This window comes from Sinocyclocheilus grahami, unplaced genomic scaffold, assembly GCF_001515645.1.
Source record: "Sinocyclocheilus grahami isolate Dianchi unplaced genomic scaffold, SAMN03320097.WGS_v1.1 scaffold7.1, whole genome shotgun sequence".
In the NCBI taxonomy this organism is placed as follows: domain Eukaryota; kingdom Metazoa; phylum Chordata; class Actinopteri; order Cypriniformes; family Cyprinidae; genus Sinocyclocheilus; species Sinocyclocheilus grahami.
This window is the reverse complement of record NW_015505186.1, coordinates 460197-480513: the sequence shown is the minus strand read 5'-3', so window position 1 is coordinate 480513 and position 20317 is coordinate 460197. Positions and strand designations below refer to the sequence as shown.

General features: G+C 36.0%; 4 protein-coding genes across 4 annotated transcripts; 3 read left to right on the top strand and 1 right to left on the bottom strand.

Moving 5' to 3' along the window:
• The first annotated feature begins 1421 nt into the window (after positions 1 to 1421).
• On the top strand, positions 1422 to 7595 carry zpr1 (ZPR1 zinc finger). Its single transcript, XM_016276696.1, has 13 exons — positions 1422 to 1690; positions 1784 to 1945; positions 2058 to 2148; positions 2269 to 2339; positions 3175 to 3261; positions 3386 to 3508; positions 3591 to 3717; positions 3914 to 3984; positions 4086 to 4175; positions 4263 to 4373; positions 4462 to 4551; positions 5659 to 5724; positions 5885 to 7595. The coding sequence occupies exons 1-13, from the start codon at positions 1574 to 1576 to the stop codon at positions 6002 to 6004; spliced, it is 1326 nt and encodes a 441-aa protein (XP_016132182.1). The 5' UTR covers positions 1422 to 1573; the 3' UTR covers positions 6005 to 7595.
• Positions 7285 to 8206, bottom strand: LOC107588569 (histone H2A-like). The gene is made up of 2 exons (XM_016276710.1): positions 7676 to 8206; positions 7285 to 7561 (listed from the first exon to the last, which is right to left on the bottom strand). Exon 1 carries the CDS (start codon positions 8117 to 8119, stop codon positions 7733 to 7735), a length of 387 nt encoding a protein of 128 aa, XP_016132196.1. The 5' UTR covers positions 8120 to 8206; the 3' UTR covers positions 7285 to 7561; positions 7676 to 7732.
• A 166-nt stretch (positions 8207 to 8372) lies between these two features.
• On the top strand, positions 8373 to 9234 carry LOC107588576 (histone H2B 3). The gene has a single exon (XM_016276720.1). It carries the CDS (start codon positions 8443 to 8445, stop codon positions 8821 to 8823), a length of 381 nt encoding a protein of 126 aa, XP_016132206.1. The 5' UTR covers positions 8373 to 8442; the 3' UTR covers positions 8824 to 9234.
• A 4304-nt stretch (positions 9235 to 13538) lies between these two features.
• Positions 13539 to 20294, top strand: LOC107588542 (zona pellucida-like domain-containing protein 1). The gene is made up of 12 exons (XM_016276681.1): positions 13539 to 13560; positions 13974 to 14118; positions 14205 to 14308; positions 14624 to 14850; positions 15111 to 15295; positions 15635 to 15707; positions 15839 to 15936; positions 16153 to 16233; positions 18322 to 18493; positions 18624 to 18732; positions 19600 to 19623; positions 19730 to 20294. The coding sequence occupies exons 3-12, from the start codon at positions 14215 to 14217 to the stop codon at positions 19879 to 19881; spliced, it is 1215 nt and encodes a 404-aa protein (XP_016132167.1). The 5' UTR covers positions 13539 to 13560; positions 13974 to 14118; positions 14205 to 14214; the 3' UTR covers positions 19882 to 20294.
• Positions 20295 to 20317: the final 23 nt, after the last annotated feature.

Below are 20317 nucleotides of genomic sequence, written 5' to 3'. Positions count from 1 at the left end.
TTTAATTAGGTAGATTTCTTCTCTAAATCCTGTATTGCGATATTTACTGTATGTCAAGAAACAATCAAGGTTTCATAGGTTACCATTATCATAACCCTCTAATGGTGTTTTCTGATCAAATAAAAATTATTTTTAGCATCTCTACGACAGCACCCTGGCAGCGTCACCAAAAGCGTAATAACTGTCTGGTATCATTACACAAAAATGCTAAACAGCTCAGCAGGAACAGGACGGTCTTTTTTAGGGTTGTGAGGAAAAAAACATCACATGATTAAATTTCACACTACCCACTGACCACTGCAACTATGTGGGCAAAAAAAAAAAAACCTTCCCCGTTTCGATACACAACCTAAATAGAGTTCACATCAGATAAGGTAGTAACTTAGCTAACACAATTGAGTATTAATACAGATGTAACTGTGTAATGGATAAGCCTGTTCATTTCTGTCTGTTCATCAGGTGTATTATAAAGCATATTCTATATTTTATTATAGTCAGTAGTTTTGTTCTGGCACCAAGGGCCAGTTTGCACAATGCTGGTTTATTATGAGTAAAATATAAATCTGTGATATTTTCTGGCTAGGACATGGCATGCCATCAAGGACAACATATGATACAATGTAAGTCCACTGCAGTGAATGAGATGCTGAAGGCCAAGAAGATTGTCATAGTTTACCACAAGTTTCAATTTGAGATTCTACACAGGAATTATGTGGTCAGAACAATGTAAAATCCTGAAAGCCTTGTTTATTAAATATCAGATGTGGTTGTTTACATTCTGGTTGTTACTACTTAAAATAAAGGATTTGCATATTAGCAGAATCTTACCAGCTTTATTACACATCAACTCTTTAGCAGAACTGAAGGCATGAGGCAAACGTACAGAAGCTGATGGAGCACCATCTAGAGGCTGCTGATTCGAAACAAACATTGATGACAGGGAATTACTTTACATATTTAACATATTATGGTCAATTTTGTCAAATAGTTATTATGAGTATGCGAATGCATAAGCCTACTGTATGCACTTGTAAAAAACTAATGGAACTATGGAAAACTAATGAGGAGAAATGCCGGATTGAATAGTAAATGAATAAAACATTTAATAAGAACACACACACAGCCCTAAATCAAACGAACATTTTTTGTTTTGTGTCATGGTTGATACCGCCATTATGTTTAACTAACGTTACTCGCTACTGTTTTTCAGTTACCGTTGTTGATGTACTGTAGTGTATTTGCATGCATTATCAATATAGGCCTATGAAACAAGATACATGAAACTAAAAAACCTAACGCAAATAAAGCACATTTATGCACTAATCAGGTTTTCCCTTACGACTACATTTTAGTGTTATGTGCACCATCACAAATATTTAATCGAGACTTTTATTTTGACAGGTTTTGCGAACTTGCTCTGACCCGGTGATGATACAAGCGGACATGAGGCGATTACACAAAAACGTGCGAAAGCTGCTGGAAACTTCGAGCAAAACGCCACTCATTAATATCTAACCACTTCTACCAGTAATCCAGAGAGTGGAAATAATTTTACCCTACAGCGCCTGGCAGGATGTCAGTTATTGAGGAGGAACGAGTCCGCGGTGGTGTTTTTAAGGACATTAATCCAGAAGATGAAGATCAGCAGCCTACAGTGATCGAGAGTTTGTGCATGAACTGTTATGAAAATGTAAATATACCGATTATTATTGTTATATTAATACATACATACATTATGTACTAATACAAAATTAAAATAATGTCAATGTTATGTTTTGTCCAGGGAAGTACACGTCTACTGTTTACTAAGATCCCTTTCTTCAAAGAAATCATCATCAGCTCTTTCACATGTCCACACTGTAACTGGACCAACACTGAAATCCAGTCTGCTGGTCGGATACAAGAGCAGGGTGTGCTGTACACCTTACAGGTGAAGACCAAAGAGGTATGGATCTACTCTTAAAGTGTTTTAGAGATTCATTATCTGATCAGTTATGTCATGTTGCCACATTTGAAGTTTCTGTCAGGAATTGGCTAATAGATTTTCGTTTGTGCAGGACATGAACCGAGAGGTTGTGAAGTCTGACAGCGCATCCACCAGAATTCCACAACTTGATTTTGAAATTCCTGCTTTCACACAGAAGGGCTGTAAGTTTTTCCGTTGTGACCTCTAACTTAAGTACAAGTCTGAAAATCTACAGAAAGATATTTTGGAAAGTTACAATTTACACTTTGATCAGTTACTTTTTCTTCTTTCTGATTGTTTAGCTTTGTCAACAATTGAGGGCCTTCTGGACAGAGCAGTGGCGGGTTTAGAACAAGACCAACCTATTAGAAAGGTGTGTGTTTTATCTGTGCACCTCAATGAGTTTCACAAAATTTGACATCGATTGTGTTACAACAGAAACCCATCATTTATGGTGCAAGAGCATACGTTATATAGGGATATGGGTCAAAGACGAGTCCCATTTTGGTGCCTCCATCAAATTAAATTTGTCAAAGAGATTTTATATGCACAGAAAGCATATTAAATACAAGTACAGTGTGAAAATAATATATAAAAACAAATGTTCCATTATCATTTACAGTACAACATTTTTGGTTTGTAAAAATGATTAAAATATATAAAAGGAAAAATGTGATCATAAAAGATTTTATAACATTTTTAAATGGTTTAAAAAAATTCTTGCTTACAAATGGGTAAAACAGTGGTTTGAAGGTTAGTGGCAAAGATTTAAAATACATTTAAAACATTTCCCCCCTTCTATGTAAAGCGCTTTGAGTGCCCAGAAAAGCGCTTTATAAATGTAAGGAATTATTATGATTAAAATTACAATTAATTAGGTTTTGGCTACACTGTGAACTTCAAATCAAATGTTTCTTGTTCTAAATATGCCTGGCAATATTTTTTGGTGTATGAACTATTGTTACATTGACATTTAAGTGGGTGTCTTTTGTAAATAATGGTAAAAATGTATGATAGTTATTATGTTTTGCTCAGAAAAAAACCCTTTTCGTCCTTGACCATATGCCAATATTATGCAATTGTTTATCTACAATGCTGACTTGATCAAAATAATTCCAAAAGTCCATAATAGATTTATTAGTTTTGTAGTTCTCATTAGATGTGAAGGGATTTGTTATTCGACAATCCTAATCCTTTCCACATTTCAGGCAACGGATCCAGCTGTAGCTGAAAAAATAGAGGAATTCATCGAGAGGTTGAAAAAACTTAAAAAAGTAGAAGAGGAATTCACATTAGTAAGTCTTGAAGATAGTAAACTACAGAAAAATTCAGTGCAACTGACCAAAGATTAAACGCTATTGCTTGTTTATTATCATGAAGTTAGAACTAATGAATACCTCATTTGATTTCTATTTACAGATTATCGATGATCCATCAGGGAACAGTTTTATTGAGAACCCATCTGCGCCTCAGAAAGACACGGCTCTCACTGTCACACATTACAAAAGGACGCCTGAACACAACGCTGTGCTAGGAATAGAGGTAAGAAGCTGCTGCAGCATCTGCTGAGTGTGGAGAACGACAAGATCTCGGTTTCTTTAACTTTTTTCATCTCTTTTTAAAGACAGAGGAAGAAGAAGATGACAGAAAGCCTGTCAATGATCTAGACACAATGAGAAATGAGGTATTAGTGTTCAACACAAACTGCCCAGAATGCAACGCCCCGGCCAATACAAACATGAAGCTTGTTCGTATCCTTTAAAGTATGCTAGAAAATTACATACACTTTCAAATGATTCTTTGTGGTAAATTGCTAAAAATAAAATACTTTGTGAAAATGACACTGCATAACCATGCTGCATGGAGAAATGGTACATAAAAGTAGTTTAACCATTGTACATCATAATTTAAAGAAAGTAGTTTATTAGTCCCTTAACCCAAATGCAGAAATTCCACACTTTAAAGAGGTCATTATAATGGCCACTAATTGTGACAGCTGCAGACATCGCACCAATGAGGTGGGGATAATACACTTCAGAATTATACTTCTGTTTATTTATTTATAAATTTTTAGCTGTTTCCATATCTTATATTGTTTTTTACTGGCATCATGAACTAGGTAAAATCAGGAGGCGCCACAGAAGAGCTGGGAACCAGAATAACACTCCACTTAACAGACCCTTCAGATATGTCCAGAGACCTGCTGAAGGTGGGTTCATCTAACAAGGTGTTTTGAGATGTGAACATATTTTACATGTGAAATGTATAGTCCTTGATATATGTATGTGTGTTACAGTCAGAGACATGTAGCGTGTTGATTCCTGAGCTGGAGTTTGAGTTGGGGATGGCGGCTCTTGGAGGGAAGTTCACTACGCTGGAAGGACTTCTCAAGGATATCAAAGACCTAGTAGGAATCAAAGCCCTGCTAACAGTGTTTGCGGTTATCAACAAACAACTCCTTTTATGCTTATTTAATGCATTTATACTTATTTTAGATTGTTTCGAAAAACCCCTTCATGTGTGGAGACAGCTCTACAGCAGATAGAGCCGGGAAGCTGGAGCTCTTTGGGCAAAAGATTGACAAGGTTTGAAATATATTACTTAAATTTCTGTTTGGCTCCGTTTACACGACAACGGTGTAGTCAAAAACGGAAAAGATTTTCCCTTGCGTTTTTAAAAAGTTTCATGTATACACGACAATGTTTTCAAAACGATTTGCGTTTACACATCTGTGAAAATGGCCAAAAACGCTTTATTGCGTATGCCAGGCCAGTAGTTGGCGCGGTCACCTTGTTAGTAAACAGTACCTGTAGGCAAGTGAGGATTATATGATGTATATGATGCGTCTCCACTGTTGGTTGTAATATTGAAGTAAATCCACACTTTGCTGAAGAAGCATTGGCAAACTTTTGAGCAGCAACAACAGTACCATATACTCCGCTATTGTTGTGTATGTTTGTTCGCGCTTGCCTTTAAAATCAACACGTACTGCGCATGTCTACATACCTAGCACGTACTACGCACGTGCATGACGTCACCGTTTTTCAAAGATTCCCGTATTGGGTGTTTACATGGAAACGATAACGGTGCCGTTTTCAAAAACTTGCACTTTGAAACCCGTTTTCAAAAATATGCGTTTTCAGTTCCCCAAACGCCGTTGTCGTGTAAACGAACAGTCAAAACGCATAAAAAGTTTCCCGTTTTTGGCTGAAAACGTTGTCGTGTAAACGGCCGCTTATAGTTCTTCACTGTTAAATGTTCTGACAGTATTCTCAATATGGTGTCTAAAAAGGAGCTTGTTTGTAGTTTTTGAAAAATAAACCAATATAGAATTTCTGAAAAAAATAAGTATTTAAATAATAACTATTTACATATATATATAGAATTAGTCATTTTTATAATTATAAAAGGTTTTGAATATTTTGAATACGTTGAATATCGTCACGTTTATTTGTATAGCGCTTTTCACGATACAAATCGTTGCAAATTAAGTTTCTACAATATTTAGTGGTAGCTTATCAGTGGTGACTCAGTTAATGTACATATGGCAGAAATGTACGGAAAAATCAATTAGACGTAATCAATGTTATATGCAGAAACATTTTTTAATACTTATATATAATTATATATATAATATACACACATTTTTTTTCTGGAGTCTTAATGTGTTGTATTTTTTAAATGTTTCTTAGATAATAGCAGGGGAAATGGATGTGCACGTTATCCTGGATGATCCTGCTGGAAATAGTTATCTTCAGGTGAGCTAGGAGTTACGTTTTCTTTTCTTTTTTTTTTTACAGTATTTAATTAGATCTTATTATAACATCTCATGGTTAAGCATAAGATTTATTGTTTTGAATCGGTTTAATTTCAAATATTTTATATATGTTTTTTTTAACTATTCGCACCTCTTTGCAGAATGTTTATGCGCCAGATCCAGATCCAGAAATGAAGATAGAGAAGTACACCAGGACCTTTGAGCAGAATGAAGACTTGGGGTTGAATGACATGAAAACAGAAGGGTACGCAGAGAAATAGGCTTAAAGTCAGAGAAAAATGGAGATTATATGTAACTACATGCCCAATTCTGTCAAAGCCGTTATATAACATTATTTAAATCACTTTTACATTTATTGTAATATCTTATGTAATTACCACTTCTGAAAACCATAATGTCTTTTAAAGGCAGCGTTATGATTTGAAGAGGGGAAAACATTATTTTGGCTTGAATAAGTGCAAGGCGCTGAATTTTCCTTGCTGTCTATAACATAATTTTTAAGTTGTAAGTTTTGGTCATCTTGGCTATGAAGCCCTTGTGTTAATTACTAGTGTAACAACACAATTGTTACAAAGTTTTTGAAGTACTTAAAACTACAGACACTTAATAAAGTAGTCTTAAGCACACTGGGTGTGAATTCTTTGGGCGCATTATTTATTTTCTATGTAATTGGACTGACTCCTAAAAGCTGTAATATAATAAGAGTTATGTTTGTACATTAAACAGTATGGAATAATAAGTATGGTTCTAATCTATTTATGCTTAACTTCCAGTTCGGTCAGTGAGATATCTAATTAAAAATGGCTTCATCACGGCATCAAAAACAAATGCAATGTTGTAACTAATAGATTGTATGGCCATATTGGAACATGCAGTCACACTGCTGGTGATGCATTCAGTTTTTGTTTACGTTATCTGGCTCTTTAGCGTGTATATTGTGTTTTCCCAATTAGTCAATTATTCATTCTTTAATATTAATACTGATAAATGGCACCAGAAGAGTCTCAGAAGAATAGCACCCAAGCCAAACCAAAGCCATTACAGCACAGTCCTTTTAATAGCAAACAAGTGTTCACAGGGCATTATTTGCATAACTCTTTTTATTGTTGTTGTTTATTTTTGTTGATTACTCATTTTTGGCACAATAATGAATCGTTTGTTCTGCATAATGGTTTTAAAACTTTGTAAATGCAACTGATTCTGTGGAATGAATATGCTTCTTAGATACTTTTTTTTATTAGTATATTTTGTTTATTATTAGTAAAGTAAATATTACTAACTCAATGTGACATGGCATGTCACATGATGGCTGTGGCCATGAGAGGGGACCTTCCACCATGTACAATTTAACTTTTTCTGTCTATGTTCCAATGTTCAACTCAAACTTATCATTTTAATGTTTTTCTATTTTTAAAAAGAAAGTGCTATTAATTAATGTAAAAAGTATTTAGTGCTCCTTTCATGTAGCACACTTCTAATTAGAGCCTCTCTTTTAGATCACTCAAGTCATGCAACTTGGAGAAAAACAATGAATCACGGGTTCTTTGTGCCTTCCACTGACACTCAACATTTATTGAAACAACATAATTACTTAAACAGCAGATAACTGACATGACTTGCATGTAATTTAAAGCAGTGACAAATAAAATGTAACCAACATTGGTCCATATACGATGAAATACTGATGTTCATTCATCCCACAAATGGAGTTTTTTTCCCCGCAAGGATAGTCCACCGTGATGGCAGGTTAAATGTCCCATGGCCATTTATAGCCAGTGGTGGTGTAGATCTCTTCTTGTGTGAGGGAGTGAGTGCGTCTGTCCAAAAGAGCAATGATCAACACCAAAAAAACAAATCAAAGTTTACAAGATGCAGCTGTCATTTTCATTAAAGCAAACACAATATAGTGTGAAATAGGAACATAACATTACTTGGACTCAAACTAGCCGAGCTGCGTTTGTGTCAATGTCCATGATCGCAAAGCTCCGTTACTTGCTCTTGGCTGGCTTCTCAGTTTTCTTGGGCAGCAGCACTGCTTGGATGTTTGGAAGCACTCCGCCCTGGGCGATGGTAACACCGCCTAAAAGCTTATTGAGCTCTTCGTCGTTGCGGACAGCCAGCTGCAGGTGACGGGGGATGATTCTTGTTTTCTTGTTGTCTCGGGCTGCGTTCCCTGCCAGCTCGAGGATCTCAGCCGTTAGGTATTCCAGGACAGCGGCCAAATACACGGGGGCTCCTGCGCCTACGCGCTCGGCGTAATTTCCCTTGCGTAATAATCTGTGTACACGTCCTACTGGAAACTGAAGTCCAGCTCTGGATGAACGAGACTTGGCCTTCGCACGGGCCTTCCCCCCGGTTTTACCTCTTCCGGACATATTTGACAACAAAGGAACCGTCTGTTCGGCTAGAAGCGTCCCGTTTTGTGTTGCTAGTCAAATGTACGTTCGTTTATGATGTAAGCAGGGATTGGTATTTATACCCATACGTGTGCTCTGACTGGTTGGTTTGACTCTAAAGCAAGCAACCAATCGCCGCTCGAGTTTTAGTCCATGACGTTAGAAAGTCATCCTATCAGAACACACTCTGTGCTCGCTCTAATTTGCATGCCGACTCTATAAATAAGGGGCAAAATGTGCGCAGCGCGTTCGCATACCATAAAGATCTTGTGACAGCTGAGCATTTGTGAAAACCCGACACAATGCCTGAACCTGCGAAATCAGCTCCCGCTCCCAAAAAGGGGTCTAAAAAAGCTGTCACCAAGACCCAGAAGAAGGGGGATAAGAAAAGGCGTAAGACCAGGAAAGAGAGTTACGCCATTTACGTGTACAAAGTACTGAAACAAGTCCATCCGGACACTGGTATTTCCTCAAAGGCGATGGGCATTATGAATTCGTTTGTAAACGACATCTTCGAGCGCATCGCCGGAGAAGCGTCGCGCCTGGCGCATTACAACAAGCGCTCCACTATCACATCCCGGGAGATCCAGACGGCCGTGCGCCTGCTCCTGCCGGGAGAGCTGGCCAAACACGCCGTGTCCGAGGGCACAAAGGCCGTGACCAAATATACCAGCTCCAAGTGAAAGTGAACAAACAAGATGGACTGGACTCTATCCATAATGATGGAAGACGAAAGCCACCCACTGTTTGATATCCGCACGAGGGACCTCTGATACATCTTGAGCGAACGCAGCTCTGGAGGAGCACTAACACAGTGCTTTCCATCTGTAACACCAACATTCACCTGAGGCTGTTCCTGTTTGATCGTATTTGCACGTGTGAACACTTGTACTGTACTATTATGGCATATGGTCGTCATTTGTTAACTCATGTTACCGGAGGAAAACACTGTGGCTTTGGGGTTTTTTTATTTCTTGTTGACAAAAAATTGCTGTACTGTATTCATATTGAAAAAATGTCTTATGCCTGAATGTTTCTTCATAACTACCCTGTCATTTACCACAAATAAATACATTTGCAAATGGTAACTACAACCAGATTTGCCAGTTTTCCTGTCTTGTAATGTGTAGCTTATTACTATGACAAACGAAACGCCATAAAGGCGAATATTTAGTACGAAAAAGACGCTTTTATTACAGCATTATTTATTTGAAGTATGTAAAATGCGTTTTTGAACGTTGCCGTATCAACGAAAGTTTACACGCGCGCTAATAGACGCTTGGCTTGCCGGCAGAAGTCGCCCGAGGAGGTAACCATAGCAACAGGAAGGAAGGCTGCTTGAGTATTGGAGGATTCATGAAACAAAACAAGCTCTGTCATTATTTATGACTTTATTATAGATTCACCGTCAAACATAAAAGGAAAAAAAGATAGTGTTCCGTTTAAAACGTCTTTATTACGCCTGATAACTGAGGCAGCAAAACACTGTTGGATTAGTCTGGTAATTCACATAGCCTACTGTATGAAATGGATATTTTAACCTTCTATGGGATATCGTCATTTATAAATGACGGTAAGAAAATTGCATTTAAGATGAATATTTTAGTGATGTCAAATGACATCCCCTTCAACCAGTAAAATGACAATTTAATTGCCATGTGCTTCACATTTCTGGTAACAAAGTAGTAAATGAGACATTAGCACATGCAGTGAGCTCATTTTAGACTAGAAAATACATATAAATTCAAGTTATTAAAAATATAATTATACATCCAAAGGTATTTTCTAAAGTTCATTTTTAATGCACGTTTATAAAAACAATAACTCATCAATAACAATAACTCTGTTATGGGATGCATATTTGGTGTAACTGGTACTATTGACCAGCATTGGCAGACAGTATAATAGCCTTTATGTCCGTGTTTTAGGTTCATTTTTGGAAGATGGAGAGACAAATATGTACTTATTTCAGAAAGTATTGATGATAGTGATAGAAAATCAGGTTGTAGTAATAAAAGAAGTTGTTGAGGACCAAGGAGGATAGAAGCAATGAGTGTGGGGGCAGTGATGAAGAATAGGTTGTTGTGGAAGTCAGGCATTTGGGCAGGTGCGGACTTACCCATTAGGCACCGCCTTGGGCCCCCAAAAGCCAAGGGCCCCCTAAAATGCTTTTCATATAGGATATGCGCGGACACGCGAACGTTTGCTGTTTACATAGTTATATATAGATTTCAGTCCTGATGATTTGAGAAGGCTAAATTGATACATTGAACATAGGCTATAGGCTATGATCATTTCACTGTCTGCCGCTGGCCTTTACTTAAAAAAACAAAATAACTTACATTTAACGAACACAAAATACTCCAAATGTTTTACTAAATTTACTTTATAAAAAAACGAAACGAAATATAATCACTTTTCCATTACATACAAAACTGAACTATTTTAATAGCTGAAACAGTAGTATAAGCTTTTTTTTGGGAAAAGGGGAAAAAGACTGGCTAGGGCCTATATTTGAGACCCGTGCAGGGCTTTAATCCACTTCATCCAGCGCTGTTTTGTTCTCATCTGTGAGCATGCTCTTGATATCTGTATTTTAGGTGTGTAAATGTATAATTGCCTTTTAATTATTTTTTCAGTTTTATTTAAATTTGTAGTTAAAACCACTAAAAATAAATGTATTTCAAAGTTTAGAATTAGACAGCCTTTGCACACAGGCTTACGCTGAAAACAACTAAATGGAACCTCAAGGCTGATCTAGGAAAATGTGTGCAAATGTATATGTGCAAATCCTATATTTTGCCTGGGGCCCCCAATTCACTAAATCCGCCCCTGCATTTGGGTATATTATTGCATGCCACAGTTTGAAAGAAGTGATCCATACAACAAGCAGAGGTCAGGGAAGATGCCAGTAGCTATGTTTCCATCACCCAATTTTAATGCGCATTGTGAAGTATCGCATGAGAAACGAGTGATGGAAACGCCCAATTTCGAATAAAAATCCCTTAATTTGCAAAAAAGTTTTTACGCTCGCTTGAGGTGGTTTTTGACTTGTGCGAAAAAGGGTTGATGCGAATAATGGGAGATGGAAATGCATTTTGCGAATAAATTCCTCCAAGCGCATCAAAAAAGTAATGTGACTGACTCTGCGCTATAGTGTCTATTGGCATTCGTATTCTGACAGGCTGCGATGCTCCAATGAGGACTGCACAAGTCCAAATCTACTGATGTGTGGGGTACACTGAAAAAGAAGAGTCTTGATCACTTTCACCTGTGCTATGATAATTGATTTGAAATACCAAGATGAAACACAATGTTAAAGTTGTTTTAATGCTTTTGAAACACTAAGACATGCTTTTCAGACAGTGAAATTGCATCCGAATTTGTCAAGTTTTAGACATTTTCACGCACGAGTTCCAAATCAAATATAGCAGCTCAAGAAGAAATTGAATGTTCACAAAGATTTGTTTGTTTTTTTGAAACAGTAAGACCTTTTTACTTCTTTTCAGATAGTGAAAATGCATTTGATTGTGCGGTTTGCAGTTTCTGACAATTCGCCAAAAATAATTTAGTCAAAGAAAAAATCTGAAAATGTAAGTCATTTGACAGAACCCTACAGAAAAAGGTCAGATGTAGAAAAAAAATGTGTAAAATGATTTTACTCCTAAATATATGTAAAATACAAAGTCAATTATTTTTTCGAGCTGTGAGTTCACAATTAGTCCCATAGAGGGTTGAATACGAATTTATGAAATAAAAATATTAGTTTATGTATATAAAAATCTATGAAGCTATAAATAGCGTAACAATTGAAATATTCTCTGCCATAACAACAAAGCTTAATGCTGCTCTGATCCTGAATTAGGGACTGAGGTGATATTTTAATGTTAAGCAGCATTGCATTTTTACAAAAATTTTTAAAGTGGCACAGAGCCACTTCAGAGCAGCTTTAACTCAGCCTGTAAAGATGATTTAAAAGTACTAATGAGCGAATCTCAGGTTACAATGAAATCAGGACATTTGTACGCCTTATCGTACGATTTGTTCACTGTGATTTCATCCAGCTTGTGTTACTGGGACATATAGTATAATGGAGGGAGAAGATTTGATCATGATGCCCCTGCAGGCAGAGAGAGAATGCTGAGAATAATTCACATGATCATGTTTTGACATTTGGCCTTGAATAAATGGCGCACATCAAGTAACCAAGTATACACAATGGGTAAATTACTTGAGGAATATAATTACCTATGCATATCTTCATGATATTATTTTGCAAATGATAATTCCATGAATCTGAATAGATGAATGAATAGATCCTGCAGATATTGAATATGTATCGCAATACTTTATATATTGCATTAGGGCCCAGGTTGGCTGGTCCAGAAGATTAAAAATGAAACAATGTGACTGAGGAACCAGATAGCCAGATGAACGGTGTCTTAGAAGATCGTGTACTACATTGTACCTATCTTGTGTAGTTTTAAGAGGGGCTGTCTTTGTTGAAATAATACTCTGACCATGGCAGGCTTTGTCTGAAAGGGTGTGATATCTATTTCTAGAAAACGATGAGGTGACGCTACCTTTTCTCACGAAGACGGCATACCTGAAACCACATACACTAAAAAAAGGATATTTAGAGTGTGTGTGCGTATTTTATGAAAAATAATATGAATATTTAGACAGCTAACACCACAGTTATTGTTGGTTTAAGGAAGGTATTATGATGCTCTTCATTACATTTAATTTATAAAATATAATAGTTCAGAGTTCTGAAATTACAAGAGGGGTTATTTAATTAAATTTTATCGTCCTTTTGTGAAAATAAGAAGATTGTGCATATATCCTACAATTATCCTCAATCAATTATTTATTATATTTTTTCTATAATAAAAATGCTATAATTTCATATTTTATCATATAAATTTAAATAGCAAAAAGGCTATTTATTTTTTCTTTTTCAACAAATGAAGCAATATCGACTATCAGTCTTAAAATAGACTATTAGTATGTTAGTGTGACATAATGTGTTATTAGAAAAGACCATGTGTTTCATTAGTGTCCTGTTTTATAACTTGATCACCTTTTGTCTTCAAGTGGACATATTTGTTGCATAATGCTTTGTTATAATAGCACAGTTAAGTGCAGCCTGATACACAGTGATATAATGCATTAATAGAATATAACGTGCAAAAGCCAATTTTGTACTTTTTGTATTCCAGACATGTTACCTGATACTGAACTAATACTGATCTTCTTAAAGCTCCTCGTGTTCCTCCTCTGGCGTCCCTTACTTCTCATAACCCCTGCTGTGTTTCTGGTGCCCTCCCTCACACCTATAGATAGAAAGGGGCCAGTATAAATAGCTATATCGTCATAAACACAGAGAAAGAGACAACGAAAGAGAGAAGGTGCACAAGGTAATACGTACATCTTTATGATTTAAGTTCTGGTCTGAGTATATTAGTCCTACTAGATGACTCTGATTTAATATATTTTGTTTGTTTATTTGTGTGTGGTTTTCTTTATTTTGAAATTATGTACATTTGTGTTTATTTACTTATTTGTATTTATCATTTGTGCTTTTTTTAGTTTTACAAATTATTTGTATTTATTATTTATGCTTTATCTTTTTATTAAAAAAATATTTGTATTTATTTTTGTGTTTTATTTTTAATATTTTTTTTCTATCTGTCTGTCTGTCTGTCTGTCTGTCTGTCTGTCTGTCTTTCTGTCTGTACGTCATTCTATTGTTTCATCTATCATCACAAAATTAATTGAATTATTTGTAATATAGACTATTTAATATGTATGTTTTTTATGTTTAAAACAGGAGTCAGATGTTCTTTGTTGGTGCTCTTCTTCATCAAAAGCTAAAACTGTGAGGCCAGTGACATCAGGCTCATTTGAATTGGGACATTCAGAGCCTGTTGGTGACACCTGAACACAGAACGGAAAACTTGTTGTGTGATTTGATAGTAAGTAGGTGTTTTTGCTTTTAAAATCTGTTTTTGAGTGAATCGAGGTCAAGGTGATCATGTGATGTGTGGGATTTTCCCTACAGCCAGAGCATCATGTGGCCAGCCCTCCTAGTGTGTCAGCTCGTCCTGATTCTCCAGTCAGAGGCTCAGAGTCCCTGCCTCACCCACCCAACATTCAGAGACCCAGGTCAGTCAAAGCATACATGTATCCTCTCCTCTTCTCCTCTTCCTCTTTATACATCCTTAATTCTCTCATCGCTATCTCACCTATCATTTCCTTTGGAACCACAAAGAAACCCGGGACCACCCAGCAATTTGAGGAGTGTGTTTTCTTAAACATGCAGTATTATTTTAATGATGTGTCCTTCTTTTAGTTATGGTTCCTGTGGTTTTAAATGTCCTAGCAGCATAAAGAGCATCATACATTTCCATACCAAAGATGTGCAAACAATAAACATCATAAGAGGTTATTGTGACAACTGTTATCTTTTTTATTTTACAGACAACTCTGATATCACAGTTGTGTGTGGCACAAACAGGATGGATCTTCAGATTTTGCTGTGCCCCATGTACTTCTATGGATATAATGAATCCATGGTGGCTCTTAATGGTCAGTTTGGCAAACCTGAGTGCAGAGGAACCGCTGACTGGACTGTCAACCCACCTGTAATGAAATTCCAGTTCTACATCACTGAACCATACATATCCATCTGCGCCAATAAGCTGACGGTATGAGACATTTTTCAGCGGATAAAATAAAAATAATAATTTTGCTATAATAATACAATTATATATATAATCTATATATATAAATAAATATTTATTTGTTTGTTTGTTGTTTTGTTTTGTTTGTTTGTTTTGTATTTTTCTGACCTGTAAAGAACTTTGAGTTGCATTCTATTATTTTGTGGTCTTATAATATACTTCTATTATATATAATTAGTCAATCCCAGCTGTCACTGTTCAACTACCGTAATTCATCTCAACAGATCACTGAGGAGATTGGATCTGGGCTGTTCTCCGACTTCTCTAGCGTGCAGTCTGTGAACATCTCTGGGGTGGTCAATACTCAGGACCCGAATGCTGGAACCATCACCTACCGGCAGGAGATGAAATACCTCTTTTCCTGTAGATACCCACTGCAGTACTTGGTCAACAACACGGAGATGAGTGTGTGAGTGGAGTGAACATGTACAGTGAGGTCTAACAGTCTGAGACCACACTGAAAATTCAAGATTCAAAGTTTTAATATGTTATGCCATAAAATGAAGAAATGTTAACACTACTTTTAGGCCACTAATCAAATAAGCATATTTGTAATCATGTGAATGTTGTACAAAATATCAAATTTTATGAATTTGTAATAAAAAATATATTAGAAAAATGAAAAATAAACACGTTTTCAGTGATCTCAGACTTTTGGCTTTCACTGTATGTCTTATCCTGGAATGTGTTCATTCTAAATGATTTAATGAGTTAAGTCATTTACACACAAACCACTGTTGTTCTGCAGATCTGGAGTGAGTCTGGCAATTAAGGACAATAACGGTAGTTTCATCAGCACTCTAAGCATGGTTCTTTTTGAGGTATTTTATGTTCCTTTGGCTTAGTTTAGCAATGACCTTTAGCATAACACATTATTGACTATAACATTCAAGAGTTATTGGAACTGGCCAGTTGCATGTGTTCATAACTGTCTTTCTGCACCGACTCAAAGGACTACACATATACAACTCGTCTCTTCATACCTCCATCGGGTCTCATGCTGAAGACCAGGGTTTTTGTGGAAGTCCGAGCCACTAATCTCACAGAGAGGTACTTTGCTCAGTTTGAGATTATCATCAATTATGTTATACATCATGAGGTGGCCTATAAAATATGGATGCCAACGACAAAAATTATGAATTTTAGTGATATTCATTCTGATGTAATCCAGCGTGAAAAACTTTTATGTAAATTATTATTATTATATTAAATATTTTTGAAGTTGATAGATCACTTTTCAAATATATATATATTTTCCCCATAAAGATTCAATGTTTTGTTGGATCGATGCTATACAACCACTAGTCCTTACCCAGGAAACAGCACATCATTCAACCTGTTTGTCGGGTAAGACTTAAATCTTTGTTACAGTTACACATTTTAAATAATGTTCAGCAATCTAAATTAACACTATATTAAGTGAATAAGGTTTGGGAATACATTACATAAATATGAAATTACACTAATTTGTGCATTTAAAAACTGTGTGAATGATATGTAATAAAAATGCAATACATTTGTGTTGAAACAATGACTTGAGTCTGATGATAAGTACTCTATAATAGAGTTACAAGTACTTCATTTTTGGGTAACACTATTTTACAGTGCTTATCATGTGCACCTGTATCCTTGTTACACATTACATGTACTTACTAATATAATAACAATTCAATTAAATTCAAGTTTATTTGTATAGCGCATTTCACAATACAAATCGTTGCAAAGCAACTTTACAGCAAATTAAGTTTCTACAATATTTAATAATAGCTTATCAGTGGTGACTGTCAGTTAATGTACATATGGCAGAAATGTACGGAAAAATCAATTAAAGATGTAATCAAACAGACGATGAACACTATTAACAGCAATTATTATATGATGCAATCAAACTTATAGCAAAATGTGGCAGTTCTGTATGTTGTTTCATGGTTGGCATCATCTGAGGTCCTCTGAGGGGTTGGCATCAATTCTTCTCAGGTGTTCTGGATCCAGACTGAAGCTTGTGTAAATCCTTACCACGGGATGTCAATCCCTCTACCTCCTTTAGTGGACTTTGCTATCCTAGATCCTACCAACAGTCCAGAGTTTTGAGACCTTAGGGAGCGTGATGGATTGAAGCGAAGCGTGGTAGAAGACTAGTTAGGTACGCAGGAGCTAACCCATTAAGGGCCTTATTGGTAAGTAATAATATTTTGTAACTGCTACAGAACTTAATAGGTAGTCTAATAGGTAGTAAAATTGGGGTAATATTACCATATTTTCTTGACCTGGTAAGGACTCTAGCCGCTGCATTTTGGACTACCTGTAGCTTGTTTATTGAAGATGCAGGACAACCACCTAGCAGTGCATTACAATAGTCCAGTCTAGAGATCATGAATGCATGAACTAGCTTTTCTGCATCAGAAACAGGTAACGTTTCGTAACTTGGCAATGTTTCTAAGACGGAAGAATGCTGTTTTTGTAACATGGGAAATATGATTTTCAAAAGACATGTTGCTATCTAATATAACACCCAGATTTTTGACTGTAGAGGAAGTAACAGTACATCTGTCTAGATGGAAATTGTAATCCAAGAGATTCTGTGTACTGTTTGGTCCAATAAGTAATATCTCGGTCTTATCCGAATTTAATAGGAGAAAAGTATTGGTCATCCAATCTTTTAAATTTTTAACACACTCTGTTAGCTTAGATAATTTAGAAGTTTCATCTGGTCTTGTTGAGATATGTAGTTGAGTATCATCAGCATAACAATGGAAACTAATCCCGTATTTTCTAATAATATTACCACAGTGAAACATGTATATTGAAAATAGCAATTTGACTTAGGACAAGTCCTTGTGGCACTCCATAATTTACTGGAGATAACTGAGAAGACTCCCCATTTAAATGAACAAAGTGGTAGCGATCTAAACCATCTTAAAGCCTGCCCTTGAATACCTGTATAGTTTTGTAATCGATCATGATGTCCAATCGTATGTCATGATCTATAGTGTCGAACGCAACACTAAGATCAAGTAAAACTAGCAATGAGATGAAGCCTTGGTCTGACGCAAGAAGCAAGTCATTTGTAATTTTAACAAGTGCAGTTTCTGTGCTATGGTGGGGCCTGAAACCTGAAATTCTTCATAGAGATCTTTTTTTGCAGGAAGGAGCACAATTGAGCAGACACAACTTTTTCTAAAATTTCAGACATAAACGGAAGCATATGCATAATTATATGCAAGTAAACCTAAATCAAACCCTAACCATATAGTAAGTACATGTAGTTAATTAATATTATGCAGTACTTACACTGTATAATTAATGTATAATTACACTGTAACAAGGACACCTTAAAATAAAGAGTAACCAATTTTGTAATCTGATTACGTAATACAGATTACATATAATCTTTTACTACCCAGCACTGATTATATCATCCTCTGTCATTCTCAGATGCAACCTTGATCTACAAACCATAATGGGTGTGAATGGAGAACAACAGTTGGCGCGCTTCTCGTTCGAGACTTTTCGCTTTGTGGAGCACAGAAACAGGACTGTGTCGACCTTTTATCTGCACTGCACCACCAGGCTCTGCGAGAGCTCTTTCTGTAGATCCTTACGGCAGGTATGAACACAACCCTATGACAACATGTACCATTGCTAGCAAAAACCTTAATATGTAATTCACAAGAGGGCCTCATAAACCATCATCTAACTGAAGTGCTTTTAAATGTGTCTTATGATACATGCATCAGGACTGCACAACTTCCGGAAGGAAGCGGAGGGCCGTCCAGTCAGCTCAGGGAACCTCAGTGAGTGACGTTGCCACGGTGAGCTCTGGGGCAATCATCACCAAAGTGGATGGTAAGAACAGTTAGCTGTTTGAGAGATATCATTCAAAATATGCATGAAACAGGGTTTATGCAGGTCTTAAAAAACTTAATTCACCCTTACACAAAAGGCCTAAAAAGTTCTTAACAGCAGAAAGTCTTAATTTTATAAAAGTCATGGCATTAAATGTTGCATGCACTGCAAAAAATGGACTTCCTCAGTATTTCTGTTGTTGTTGTTGTTTTCCAATACAAAAATCTAAACATCTAAACACATCAAGATTAATTTACTTGAGATGCAAAATGAACACATGAAGTCTTGTTTTCTGAGAAAATGAAAGTGTATGCTTAAAACAAGAACAAATATTGAATCAAATTAAAATGTATGTTTTAATTCATTTTCTCGTATAACAAGACCGCTTATGTTATGTAATTTTGCTTCTCAGGTAAATCATTTTTAAACATTTGCACTGGGAAAAAAAGTTTGTTTTTTTGCAGTGTGATCATAAGGTACGGTAATTTATTTCCATATTCTAGTGGGAAAAATATTCAAACAAATTATTTATTTTTGTAAATTTAATGTTGAAAGTTTTATTTACGATGTGTCTGAAGCATTGCTAAAGCAATACATTTACATTAGAGACCACATGGACCTATTTTGTTAATTTATTTTTATTCTTTAAAATTTATTTATTTTTGCTTAGTTTTAAAAAGGCCTTAAAAAGTCGTACATTTACCTTCATAAAACCAGCAGAACCCCTGATGAATAAAGTTTACTGATGAGTAAAGATGTTCTACTGTCATTTGGATGCGTTTTATTGTTTTTTATGTATTTTAACTTTTATTATAATGACATGTTTGAACTCATTTTTTTAATTTTCTTTTTTTATAATCCTTATAGAACCATTTGGACCTGTTGCTACAGGTATGCACTTGTTTTCTTTCCTTTAAATTTGAATTAGAGATCTCCTAAACCTTTTGTCAGCTGTGTGCTTTTAATGGGTCAATTTGATGTGCCTGTGTTTGTGCAGTGTCTAAGGATCTGAAGCAGGACAAGGCAGTGGTGGGCATCTCTGTGGCAGCGGGGGTATTCGGAGGCCTGTGTGTCATCATGCTGGCTGTGCTCATCTACAAGATCCGCAAGGACAAGTTCAATGCAGACAAATCAAACCTTTTCCATTGACAGCTCTCAGAGATCCCAGTCTTCTCAACTGAGATGCTCATCATCGTGAAATCTGTTCTCATAGACACTGTAAAAAGGGCTTCTGCGTCTAGTCCTGTAGTTTGGTTAAGCTCAAGGTTTAGAGGACAGGAATGGGATGACGAGTAGATGATGCCATGAGGAAGAACAAAATGTCATGAAACTACTATTATAAATAGATGTGTGCCTTACAGTAAAACAGTCTACTGAATGGATTAGTCATACTTTTTTGCATGCCAGTGTTCATTATGATTTTAACTATACTCCATTTATATATATATATATATATATCTGCATTTTGGGGTTTTCTGTAAGAGGGCATTCTTGTAAAAAAAGATTTGTTAATGTTATGAGTAATTAAAGCAACCCAGGATATAGTAATTTATGGTATTAAACACTAGCCTTCATGTACTCAGAT

Excerpts from the sequence above, each read along its gene's own strand:
- zpr1 (XM_016276696.1), top strand. The coding sequence starts at position 1,574 with ATGTCAGTTATTGAGGAGGAACGAGTCCGCGGTGGTGTTTTTAAGGAC. Across the intron at positions 2,340-3,174 it reads AAGACCAACCTATTAGAAAG|GCAACGGATCCAGCTGTAGC; the intron begins GTGTGTGTTTTA and ends TCCACATTTCAG. Across the intron at positions 4,374-4,461 it reads TCAAGGATATCAAAGACCTA|ATTGTTTCGAAAAACCCCTT; the intron begins GTAGGAATCAAA and ends TACTTATTTTAG.
- LOC107588569 (XM_016276710.1), bottom strand. The coding sequence starts at position 8,119 with ATGTCCGGAAGAGGTAAAACCGGGGGGAAGGCCCGTGCGAAGGCCAAG.
- LOC107588576 (XM_016276720.1), top strand. The coding sequence starts at position 8,443 with ATGCCTGAACCTGCGAAATCAGCTCCCGCTCCCAAAAAGGGGTCTAAA.
- LOC107588542 (XM_016276681.1), top strand. The coding sequence starts at position 14,215 with ATGTGGCCAGCCCTCCTAGTGTGTCAGCTCGTCCTGATTCTCCAGTCA. Across the intron at positions 14,309-14,623 it reads CCCAACATTCAGAGACCCAG|ACAACTCTGATATCACAGTT; the intron begins GTCAGTCAAAGC and ends TTTATTTTACAG. Across the intron at positions 15,937-16,152 it reads GCCACTAATCTCACAGAGAG|ATTCAATGTTTTGTTGGATC; the intron begins GTACTTTGCTCA and ends TTCCCCATAAAG.